Source organism: Gadus morhua, chromosome 4, assembly GCF_902167405.1.
Source record: "Gadus morhua chromosome 4, gadMor3.0, whole genome shotgun sequence".
Taxonomy (NCBI): domain Eukaryota; kingdom Metazoa; phylum Chordata; class Actinopteri; order Gadiformes; family Gadidae; genus Gadus; species Gadus morhua.
This window is the reverse complement of record NC_044051.1, coordinates 27395252-27407965: the sequence shown is the minus strand read 5'-3', so window position 1 is coordinate 27407965 and position 12714 is coordinate 27395252. Positions and strand designations below refer to the sequence as shown.

Here is a 12714-nt window from a genome sequence, read left to right as displayed (position 1 = left end):
GGGCGTCCGTCCTGTGTTGCACCGTGGAGAGTTTTCCTTTTTATTCTATCTCCCTAATGCAACATCCAAGGTAGACTTGAAGATTAGATGTATTTTCCCAAAATACCGTCAGATCGAGCCATCGGACCTCTCGTCATCGTCAAAACCTATACAGGTCTGATTTTCTGTTGGTCACTTCCATGCCATGGAAATCAGCTGCTTGTTTTCAGGGTGTTGGCGACTAGACGTTGCCGCACTTTGTGGTACAAAATATTAGTTGGTTTAAAGCAGGGCTATTCAACCTCCTTAACACTAGAACAGCCGTCGAAGGGGTCAAATTACCCCTGTGAGTTAAAATAAAATATATCTTTGCACTCGATCACGTTCCAAATCCCTACTTTCTTGACTTTTCCTAAATATGTCTGTTGTACCACCCTGTGTTAAAAAAAAAAAAAAACAGACGGGGAAGGCTATTATGGAGAATTTTTTTATGTGTTCCTATGTAATTGTTTTTTTTCCAAGGATGCAATGCTCTTTCTTTGTCAGCAGAGGTCGCAAGGGGACATTCTGAAGTGAATAAGATTGATATCTATAGGTAGATGCACAGACAGAGAGACAGACAGACGTGGCCAATACGTCGACCACGAGACATTAAAAAAATTATGAATCAAAGTTTATATATTATTTATTTAATATAATTACAAAATAAATAAAAGGATATAAAAATATAGAAGGATATAAAAATGAGTGGACACACTGTTCAAACTATTGCAATAGATCAGGGGTTTTCAAAGTGTGAGAGAGTGAGCCCCCCCTCAGAGAACAAAATTCAGCTGAGCCCCCACCCCCAAAAAAGAAATGTTCTAAAGACCTGTGTTTTGAAAGCTATCTCAATTATTTTACACATTTAAACATCTCCTCTGATCATAATTTTAAAACATTTGAAACATATTTTTTAAACATATTTCTGAAACATAACATCTTTCTGCGTTTTTAAACACATTTCTTAACACAATTTAACAACTTTATCTAAGCATGTTTTAGCTTAACCTTTAAATACATTTGAACATCTTAATCTGTGTAAACTGCCAGTTTACACAGATTCATTCAGGGTCCGCGACTCTGAATTTTCAGAGTCGAATCAGATCTGCTTTTTTAGTCCAGAGATTCGACTATTCGGCGGGGTTTGTTTACCGGCGTTGCTATGGTGACCTAAATTATTATAAGCAACTGAAAACGATGCCGGTTTGAAACTAAAACTGTGATTCTGAAAAAAGTATAAATGCTATCAAAATTCCGTTTGGATAGTATTGAAAATACAAGTGTGTAGATTTGTTCAATGGTTTGTACGATGGTAAACGGTTGAAAAATGAATGAGTTACGATGTCTAGAAGTAGGTGTATCAGAATGGGCTGACGTCTTCAATGAAAACAGCTGAAAACGAAGCGTAATGAAACTAAAACTGTGATTCTGAAGACATTTTAAATGATATCGAAATTCTGTTTAGATATTATTGAAGATACAAGTGTGTAGGTTTGTTAGATGGTTTGCACGAAGATAAACGGTTGAAAATTGATTTAGTTAGGTTACTTCTACAGTTGAAGTACGATTGATGATTTGAATCATCGACTTTCAGGTTTTCGGGTTTATTTTTTTTTTATTTATTTATTTTTTTTTTTCCATCAAGTCGCGCGAGAAATAAAGAACCCTGGCGCCCCCCACAGTTTGAAAACCACTGCAATAGATAATTTGCTACTATCAAATGCAAATTGTTACATTATTTTTGAATGAATAGATAAGTACCCTAGCATAGACAATAGACGTGGGTGTGGCTGAGACATCAAATCCCATGTATTACATCAAATTTGTTAACCAGCAGTTGGCTGAGTGGTTTAGCATCTACCCTGCAATACGGGCAACCCGAGTTCGCGTCCTGGGTACGTCATTTAATTCTTGATGTTGGCTTATTTTTGTAATTTCCTTTATATCAGAGAAATTAGGCCTAACAATTTACTTTTTATATAATAAATGTCTTACAATATCCCTATAACACAAATACACCTTGCAAAAACTCATGGTAAAGTTAATGTTAATATTAATGTTACTGATAAGCCTTTGTCACAATGAAAAAAGACACTGCATGGAAAATTGCACATAAATTCCATTCAGGTGAGTTTCGCGGCAGGCAGCCAAGAAACTCACCACTGACCACTTCTGTTGAGAAAAAATACTATGGTCAGTCAATTTAGAATATTCAAAGAAATGGAAAATAAATTACATGAAAAGTTTTTTTTTTTATTTCTCCAGTATTCCTTCCTAAAACACTGATTAGGTGGGGATTGAACCCCGGACGAACGGGTGTTAGAATAATTTGCGTCTCTCTCGTAGATCGCACCATCGTTCAACGTCTTTGTTTAATACGACTGCATCACCTTCTCTCTCACATTTCACTTTATCAAGTTAGAAGTCAACTGCTCATGATCATATCGCTGCGTTATCTCTGTGGAGATCCGCTGTTCCCCCCATCCCTGGAACAGCGGAGCCGTCGCATTTACAACAGAATGAAACCCAATAAACCACCAGTGTGTGCAGGGTCCGGGAGGGTAAATTGGGGTTGTAGCTCACACGCGGAAATATAAAAATGTGTTGCTCCAAATAAGCAACAAAGTCAGTAACGTGTCAACTGTGTTGTCTGTGTTGTTCTACGAAGCGGACGCTTGATGGTGACGTAGTACGACGTGATGACAAAAAAATACTATTTCATTCATCCTAGCGTAATGATTTGTTAGTCTTTAATATATTTGATAATTTGTGTATGGCTTAGTCTTAAAAGTATCATGTTTGTGTGGTATGTACAAGAGCCTTCCGTGGCCAGACCACAGATTGCCTAGTGTGAACAATAGGGGCCAGTTGAGCACGGTTAGGTGTGAAAACGGACAACGGCCAACGGCCACGGCCAGATGGCCTGAAATCGGCTTTGTGACCTTACTTATCTATTCAAATGCAAATGTACTGGCTGGGGGTGGGGAGGTGTGACAGAGAGAGCGATTGAGAAAGCAGTGAAAACAGACCATTTAGCATATAGTTGTCAGGCAACTTCTTCTCATGAGGCAGGTTTCTCTGGGTCGTTCACAAACTAGTTGGGCTACGCCCTCGATCCCCTACTCACTTCTATTCGCTTTGCATTTGTGGAAGTGAGAAGGGGGAGTGGTGAAGAAGAGCCTTCGGATTGCATGGTTTGATTGTAGAGTTATCATGTTTTGTATTTATTTTTTTACTATTGTTTTATAGGGACAAACGGCATTGCACTGAATGCCACATAAATATATAATGTTTTTTCACGTTTGTAACATTCAAAATCCAGGGAAAAGTATAGGCTCTTCCAGCTAATTCCTAGTGATCGGTCTGAGACTGAGCCAGAGGACGTTCGTCCGGGGTTCAATCCCCACCGAATCAGTGTTTTAGGAAGGAATACTGGAGAATAATAATGATTTGTAATTCTTTACAAATCTCCACAGAGATAACGCAGCGATATGATCATGAGCAGTTGACTTCTAACTTGATAAAGTGAAATGTGAGAGAAGGTGACGCAGTTGTATTAAACAAAGACGTTGAAAGATGGTGCGATCTACGAATCAGTGTTTTAGGAAGGAATACTGGAGAATTAAAAAAAACTTTTCATGTTATTTATTTTCCATTTCTTTGAATATTCTAAATTGACATAGTATTTTTTCTCAACAGAAGTGGTGAGTTTCTTGGCTGCTTGCCGTGAAACTCGCCTGAATGGAATTTATGTGGCTGCAATTTCCCATGCAGTGTCTTTGTCATTGTGCAAAGGCTTATCAGTAACATTAATATTAACATTAACTTTACCATGAGTTTTTGCAAGGTATATTTGGGTTATAGGGATACTGTAAGACATATTTATTACATTAAAGTAAATTGTTAAGCCTAATTTCTCCGATATAAAGGAAATTACAAAAATAAGCCAACGGCAAGAATGAAATGACGTACCCAGGACGCGAACTCGGGTCGCCCGTATTGCAGGGCAGATGCTAAACCACTCAGCCAAGCTGGTTCTTTAAGCTGATTGAATGGAGTGATATTCATAAAATATCCACAATAACAATATAGGCATATCTCAATTAATTTAATTACTTTATTTGCATCGTTTAATCTTAAACCCTAAGTGAAAATATAGGCTGTTTGTACTTCATATATGTACATTTATGACAAAATCGTGAGGACTAGGCTTGTGACACGCACACGTGGCGCATGCACGGTAATAGCTCATTGGCGCCACCTAGTGATCATTATGTGCAAATGCACAGCCTCTCTTTCAAATGACTTAGGGGTCATTTGACCCCTCTTGCGGCGCTAGTAGTAAGTAAAAATGGCCCGGCGTTTCTAGTGTTAACAAGTGGGCCAAAAAGGAAAACCGCTGGTGGTTCATGGGCCACACATACAAAACTTATGACAATTATTCGCTACAAATAAATCGTACTTAAAGCAGTGTTAACTTAATAGATATCAGTGTTTCCCCCGGTAAATCTCTCAGTCAAGGTGGTAAGCAGTCGGTGGTGTTGTTGTTTCGGCGCAGCGCTTTGCGCCGCGGCGAAAAATTTTGGGGGTATTTTGCTCAAAGATGCCAGTACGCATGAATGAAATAAACGACTGTTTATTTCCATATAAATAAACAACAGTAGGTACAAATGTTGTGCAAACATGCAGACACTACAAAATAAAATTAAAGAAAAGTGCAAATTAAATACAAATAATGGACAATACACTTAACTTTTGTATGCAAATTCAACTATTTACAGTTCCTTTTTTTTGGATCTTATTTGCGGCACAGCTGACAAGAGGCATCAGTGCATGCAATTCTGCGTGGCTGTGCAAAGAACAGTTCCAGCGCCCTGCTGTAATTGAACTTAGACACTGGTGGGCCATTGATGCTGATCTTCATGCAGGCTGTAAGACTCTTGCCCTGCAGCCTGTTTCGCAGGTCTGTCTTTATCTACACATAGAGTGAATGAAGTCAATGTTGTATATTTCATATTTTAAATTTTGAACTAAGATACCGTCACTGGCGGTAGATTGACAGGTGACTATGATAGACTATGCAACAATATATTCAACAATATATATATATTTTTTTCAATACATTGGTAGTCAAGGCGGGGCCCTAGTCTTGTTAAGGCGGCCGCCTTAAAAAGATAGTGCTGGGGGAAACCCTGGATATAGTGCTAAATAGGGATGTCCCGATCCCCGGATCGGATCGGGCCTGATACTGGGTTTTTAAGGTAAATCGGGATCGGCCGATCTCATTCAATTTCATGGCCAATACATATTTATTAGAGCTGTCAAGCGATTAAAATATTTAATCGTGATTAATCGCATTAATGTCATAGTTAACTCACGATTAATCGCAAATTATTTTTCTATGCTAAATATCCCTTGATTTTTTTTTTGTCCCATAATACTTGCATCGGCTTGCCTTGTGCAAATGATTTTTTATTGATAACAACATTGGCATATACTAGGGCTGTAACGATACGCGTATCAAACCGAAAATCGCGATACTCAAAGCCACGAACCTGTCTCGCGGTGTGAGAAGGCAGAAGCGCGATATGCCCTTTCTAACTCTTCAGTCAAATTGTCCGATTGAAATTTGCTAATAATTTGTCTAAATAATAGTCTGCTGACAGCGCTCCCTCCTATCGATGCCGTAAATATGTGACGAGATGCCCTCTCTGTGATCACAGCTCTCCGTGGCTACGGAGGATTGCATTTCTCCACAGCAGTCGAAGTCCTCATATGCGATATGAACGACATTTATCCAGAGTGGGCCAAGCGCGAAAAAAATTGCCTGTGTGATCCTGTCTCTATTGTTTTCTGTGATTTGACTGGCAGTTTGTCTGCTTATAGGTCGGAATGAAGCGGCCACCGATTATTGACAGGATGGGTACTTTATTCTACCGGACTCGTTCGCTTCTTCACTAGACACACGCGCTACCGCTCGCTCTCCTCGCTCGTCCACTCACTCGCTGACGTCACTCACACACGCATACGCACACTGCCATTCTCGCGCATACACATATGCTACTCCTCGTTATTGCGACGTTCATGTTTTCCTCATCTATTGAAAGTTAGGCTATTAAACATGTTGCATTCTATACGGCCTGATTATGTCATTATTCAAGCTACATAGCCTAATAAGAAGCGCTAATAAGGATATTTGAATAAACCAACCAAACAGTTAAAGGGGCCCTATTATGCCTACCAGCAAAAAGCATCCTCCAACTGCAATCTTTGGTTATTTCTTTATTAATTTAGCTATACTTTAATAGTATTCTTTTGGTTCAAATCTGTTCAGTGTTCCAAATTATTTGTTATTAAATGTTACATTAAGATAATTGGTATTTAAGTGTTTAAATAAAATGCTTTTTAAATTTAAAAGAATCGTGGGATGTATCGAACCGTGGGTCAAAAATCGTGATACAAACCGAATCCTGAATTTGTGTATCGTTACAGCCCTAGCATATACTGATCAAAACAGTGAAATTAAACCTATAGTGCAGGGGTCTTCAATTAAAATTGAACAAGGTCCAGTTGCTAAAAATTCCTTCAAAGAAAGGTCCGAACCTTCCACGTCCTAATGGCCTTCTTTTTTGTCAAATACAATCAACACGGCATATTACCTTATCATTTCAGATGTATTTTCAATTTCCAAATAGCTTACTTTTAACCATGAAAAACTAGTAAGACAACGCATATTAACATTTCAAGTAAACAAAACAGGTCATTAGGCCTGCAATTCAGACGAACATAAAAAGTGCATAAGGCCTACATGTGAAGTAAGCAGAACAGGAACACTAGGCCTACACTTCAAATAAACACAAAGTGCATTAGGCCTACATTTCAAGTAAGCAAAACAGGTACACCAGACCTACATTTCAAATAAAAACAAAAAGAGCATTAGGCCTTCACTTCAAGTAAGCAAAACAGTGTCTCAAGTGGTGTTAGACCCAAATGGGTCTAACACCACTTGTCTTGATGAAACAATCACACATAAACCAAAAGCTTGGCATTATCCGTTACATCTGAAGTCTCATCAATGGCTAGGGATGGGGCACTCTGAACAGCCGCATGAAGCTGTGACAGTGCGTCATCTGATAACATTTCGGATTTTCTGGTTGTCGTTGCAGCTCACAGTGGGATTTGCTTTATTTTTTCACACAATTCATCCCTTTGTTTAACTTCAAGTAACGTCTCGGCAGCGGCGTTCAAGCACTCCTTCACAACAGTCGTGTCACTGAAAGTTTTTTTATGTTGCCCCAAAATCCATGCAATCTTAAGTAAGCATTCATTTGCACGTTGCTGGCCTGTAAATGAGTGTGTGAAGACACGCGTAGACCTCTCATACTGAATTCTCAGCTCGGATATTTTCCACGCTCTTACTTCTGACTTCTGGGGATACTTTTCCTCGAAGGATCTGTGTTTGGATTCGTAATGCCGCTTAATATTCCCGCTTCTTATCAGCGTCACGGTTTCAACACATAAAAGACACAACAATGAACAAGTATTGGTCAGTCCATTCATCCTTAAAAAGTCTGTTTTCGGGGTCAATTTTCCTCATTTTCGAGCAAGCCATTTTCTCATTCCAAATCGCTCTTCCGGTAAACAAAAAATTTGATTAGCTATTTTGTGAGTGACGCTATTACACACATGCCGTGACAGACGGAGGGAGGGGCGGGAGTTCGGTGAGTGCATGATCTTCGCTCTGTGAAGATCATTGCTTTTTGCTGATTTATGCTGTCCTACAGACTATTCTGCCTTTCAATTTGTATTTCAGTGAGAAATGATTTTACTAACATAATCATGCTTTGTATAGTGAAATCATAAAAAAAAAAAATATATATTTATTTTTTTATTATTTTAAATTGGTCATGGGTCCGGATAGGACCGTCACTTGGTCCGGACCCGGACCGCGGTCCGCCGTTTGGAGATGCCTGCTATAGTGCAATTAAATGACTGCTTTGAACAAATGGAATTTGAACATAGCAGTCAGGCTACTCTTTCGTGTATCGTCTTCATATGTCCAACTTCGTGTCGTGTAGCCACTCCCTCGTCTCAGGTCCCACTTGGAAGAGGCCCTCCTCTGAGGGTGGTCTATGCCGGGGACAGGTGGTGATGATGTGGTCGGCAGTCTGCTCAGGCTCCCCGCACTCACACGCTGCACTGTCTGTTAGGCCCCACTTCTTCATGGACGCTTTGAAGCAGCCAACCCCTGTGCGAAGGCGGTTCAGGAGGGTCCATTGCCGGCGAGGTAGATCTTCTCCCTCAACGCCACCTCCAGGATCCTGGATGTAATGGTGTAGGCGTGTCTGTCCTGCTGACTCCCACTCCTGCTTCCATGCCGCTGCCAGCCAGGCTTTGGTTGTCAAATCCTCCGGGATGGAAATAAGCATCTCTTGTGCGGCCTGATTGTATGGGTGGCGGGACTTGAGTCTGCTTGGAGGTGTTGCCATGGTGGTGGTTTCATGGAGGAGGTGCCAGCTGTGTTCCTGGGCTTTCCTTGCCAGGGCGAGGGTAGCGGCCTCTCGCCGTAGGCCGGCTGGCGCTATTCCTGCTAGGACTGGCAGGTAGAACACGGGGGTGGGTTTCAGGCAGCCACTTATGATCCGGAGGGCATTGTTGATGGCCGTATCGACCTTCTTGGCATGTGGGCTTCTACTCCAGGTTGGGGCACAGTACTCAGCTGCGGAGAATACGAGGGCTTGTGTGGAGATACGTAGAACCTTGGCCGAGGCCCCCCAGGTTGTACCAGCTAGGCGCCGGATGAGTGAGAACCTTGCTGTTACTTTAGCCCTCACTTCATCCAAAGTGACTGCTTCTTTGTTTTGAGCCAAAGAATTTTTTTTTTTTGTTTTTTTATATAAAATAATTGCGTTAATCGCGCGGTAAAATTAACGCCGTTAAATTTGGTTTGCGTTAACGCGTTTAACTGACAGGCTTTGACTCGCTGCGACATGCCGCCGGTTGCTGCGAGGCGGCAGCGGGCAGCCGGCAGCAGGCAGCGCGCGGTTCAGTCGACTTCAGGTTGATGTGAAAGTGGAAGAACCAGAGACGTCGCAGAACCCGACAAAGTCTTTTGTGATTCATAATATCATCTGGAGGCGCACACAGCTTTTGGCCGTGATAATATGTATTAAATGATATAGATTTCTATGTATTATATGATATTTTTTAGATATAGAGCTTTAAAAAAGAGCTGTAACGCAAGTGTTGTACACTTCCTTATTATTTGGATAACCGTTCTGCTTTTGGTGTTATATGGCACATAACACGTCGGACTCTCGTCTCTGGTATTTCTAGAACGAGAGTGTTGGGGGTTATCTCAGCCATGGTTGAGAAGGAATTGGGGACAGGAACTTTGGCTTTGACTCGCTGAAGTACATGAACTGCGACTTGCCGCCGGTTGCCGCGAGGCACCATCGCCCGGTAGCGGGCAGCCGGTAGCAGGCACCATCGCCCGGTAGCGGGCAGCCGGTAGCAGGCACCATCGCCCGGCAGCGGGCAGCCGGTAGCAGGCACCATCGCCCGGCAGCGGGCAGCAGGTAGCAGGCACCATCGCCCGGCAGCGGGCAGCCGGTAGCAGGCAGCGCGCGATTCATTCGAAGGGGGTCCTCCGCTACGCGTCGGTGCCGGACAGCGCCCCTTAACAGTGGTATAAGGAGCACATACCACAGCCTGTCGTGATCTATTGCTTAAATATATATTATCACGGCCAAAAGCTGTGTGAGCCCATATTATGAATCTCAAACGACCGTGTTAGGTTCTCCGACGTTCCTGGTTCTTCCACGTCCACATCCATGTGAAGTAAACTGAACCGCGACAAGGAGGCGAAAGGGATTGTTGCCGGGCAGCGCTTAGGCACCTCCGCCTCCTGCAGCGCCGAGGCGTTGGTCCCTTGGCAGCGGGAAGCAGGGCTCAAGCGGGAGACATTCGCCAACATCCCTTTCTTCTCCATGTCGTGGTTCATGTTCTTGAGGTAGTCGAAGCCAAAGTTTTCAAAGAAAACCTAGTGCTCGAACACCTAGTGCTCGTTTTACACCGAACGCAAGTTTTAGCCACTGGGGGACCATAGGCAGGCTAGGGGAACTCATATTTATGTTCGAAAACCTCATAAAGTGACATTTTCATGCCATGGCACCTTTTAAGATAAATTCACACAAGCTATTTTCGATTTTTGTAATGTGGAATCATTTCAGGGCGAAAATGTAGTGAAAAAATGTACGCACAGGTTAAGGACTGATATAGCATAGGGTTTCCCACTCCTCCTTTCAACGCGCCTTCAAAGGCAAATCCGAAGCAGCGGGATATGTAAGGGATAATGTATAGAACGCCGGTCATTGGCGGGGAAAATAAGCCCTACAGTGCGAACAGGACACAATCGCGCAGCGGAGGTGTCTTGCTTTGCCCTGAAGGGGCTTATTTTCGATAATGACCGGCGATGTTATATAAATTATCCCGCTTATAACACGGCTACTTGCCAAAACGAAAAAATTACTTCAAATGGTGTCTTAATACATTTTATTTGTTACCAGCATTGGTAGTGTTGATCAGCGGAGAAATCGTCCGCCAAAGACGTTGACGTCGCTTAGCAACCGAAGACGCTGGGGTTGACAAGTTACCGGTACTTGCGGGGTGATACCAAAGACTTCATTAGGCAAGAATCCTTTGTTTTTCTTGACAGCGGTCATTTGATTATATACTCTTGATTATACTTGGCAACGGTGAATTATAATAATAATAATGCATTTTATTAGGGATGCACGATATATCGGCAGTGATATCGTTATCGGCCGATGTTAGTCATTTTTAAACATATCGGCATCGGCCCGATAAGTAAAACTGGTCCGACAATAACAGCCGATATTTATTTCCATCTAGTTGCTGTTGTGTGTGTTTTTTGCCCATGCGGAGCTTGTTTGGTCATGTGAGAGTGTCAGTGACGCAGCCAGAGACGCACGGAGAGGCAGTACAGGAGTGTTTGTCACCTTAACTGAAAAGAATCAATGTCGGTAGTTTGGATGTTTTTTACGGTCTCAAATGAAGGTACTCGATTTGCAATATGCAGTACTTACAAAGCCGAAGTAATGCGCGCAGGATGCCGTGTCAAATCATTCAACACTAGTGGTGCAACGGTTCACAGGTTTCCCGTGATCCGTACGGATCAACCCTCACGGTTCGGGACGCAAGTGATCCGCGGATCAGCTGAAAAAAAAAAAATTGTGCGTTCATTAGGGCTGGGAATCAATCCGAATTTCCTGGATCGATCCGATTCCGATTCATAAGGTCACGATCCGATTCGATCCACGATTCGATATCGATCTATTTAGACATAATGCAAATAAATACTGTCCCATAGACAAAACAGCTCCATGTGTTTGTGATTGTATCTGTGTACGTGTAAGAGGGACACAGAGAGAGAAGAATCAAGTATTTATTTTAGACAAAAATCCAAGTATTTGAAATTTAAGTAACATATCCATGGCAGAATTAAAACAATGACCAGAACTAAACAACAATGACCAAATAAAATATAAATAAATTAAAATTAAGTGGCCCTCTATATTAGAAAACTACAAGAACCCCTGTACCCAGTCTTTGACAACCAGAGACTTGTGAAATGCCATACGAAGCCGATTTTTTGGGTGAAACCGCATATTGCTACGGCCACACCAAACGCGTGTAACGTGTCTAACTTGACGCTTGATCATTTTGTGTCACAAAAATGGTTCAACGCGCCTGTGGCTGCGCTGGATTTAGGAGTCCGAGGTAGGAAACCCAAACGCCGCCGTGTTTGGGGGCATGATAGAGTTTAGATCGGGTTAGATTAAATAATCTCGGTTATAAATAACAATAATCAGGTTAAATAACTTCACATGGTGTGTCTGGTGTGTTTCCAGCATTCGTAGTGTTGATCAGCAGATAGTCCGCCAAGACGTTGAGGTTGCTTAGCAACCAGAGAAGCTGTCCATGCAAGTGAATGGAGCGTTCCCTCTTCGTCATAACTATCAAACCAAACATCCTTCACATTCAACGAGCGAACCTTATGAAAGTTAAATGCACATTTCTCGCTAAAATTGTTAACATAAACGCATTTAATGGCGTAACTATGTTACTATTTCCACCCAGAATAAAGAAAGATGTCGGCCGTATGCTTCTGTGCAAGCGTCACTACTCTCTGCCAGTGACGTCGGTCAAGCTCCACGCTGATTTGTTCCATTAGTAGATGAAACAAGGAGGTGTCCGATAAGCAGAGATGATCAGCGGGAGTGGCCGCCAGCGAAGCTGTGCATGGTGGGAGTTGTTGTCTTCAATCCACAAGCGCCAAAAAGTCACTTTCTGCCTTTTCTCGGTCAAGACGGCACCAAATTAGAATTCCATTTTATTATTCGACTACATATAGGACCCAATTTCAATACATATTCATGCCTCCACCGGTGAAATGCTCCTTTAAGTTTCGGTTTCGTTTAGCCGGCACTCGCTTTTTATAGTGCGCCTTGCGCGTCAAAGAAAATAGTGCCTTTAGTCACCTGGAAAAGATCGATCTAGACATTTTTGGATCGATATCGTGCTTTTTGAGCGTGAATCGATATCGGATCGCGGATCGATTTTTTGAACACAGCCCTAGCGTTCATGTGATCAGCGCATGTTTATTTCGGT

At 42.2% G+C, this 12714-nt stretch overlaps 1 protein-coding gene across 2 annotated transcripts in view; it reads left to right on the top strand.

Annotated features, from left to right (window-relative positions):
* The window catches only part of LOC115541793 (ribose-phosphate pyrophosphokinase 2), a 71059-nt gene that overhangs the window by 2344 nt on the left and 56001 nt on the right, over nucleotides 1-12714 (top strand). Inside the window, exon 1 of one of the 2 annotated variants that reach the window (XM_030353634.1) lies at nucleotides 4917-4984. The exons of the other annotated variant lie outside the window; for it this stretch is intronic. Within the exon in view, the coding sequence (XP_030209494.1) occupies nucleotides 4932-4984 (53 nt within the window). The 5' untranslated portion in view covers nucleotides 4917-4931. Of the gene's footprint in view, nucleotides 1-4916; nucleotides 4985-12714 lie in introns of those variants that run through there. 2 annotated transcript variants of the gene reach the window in all.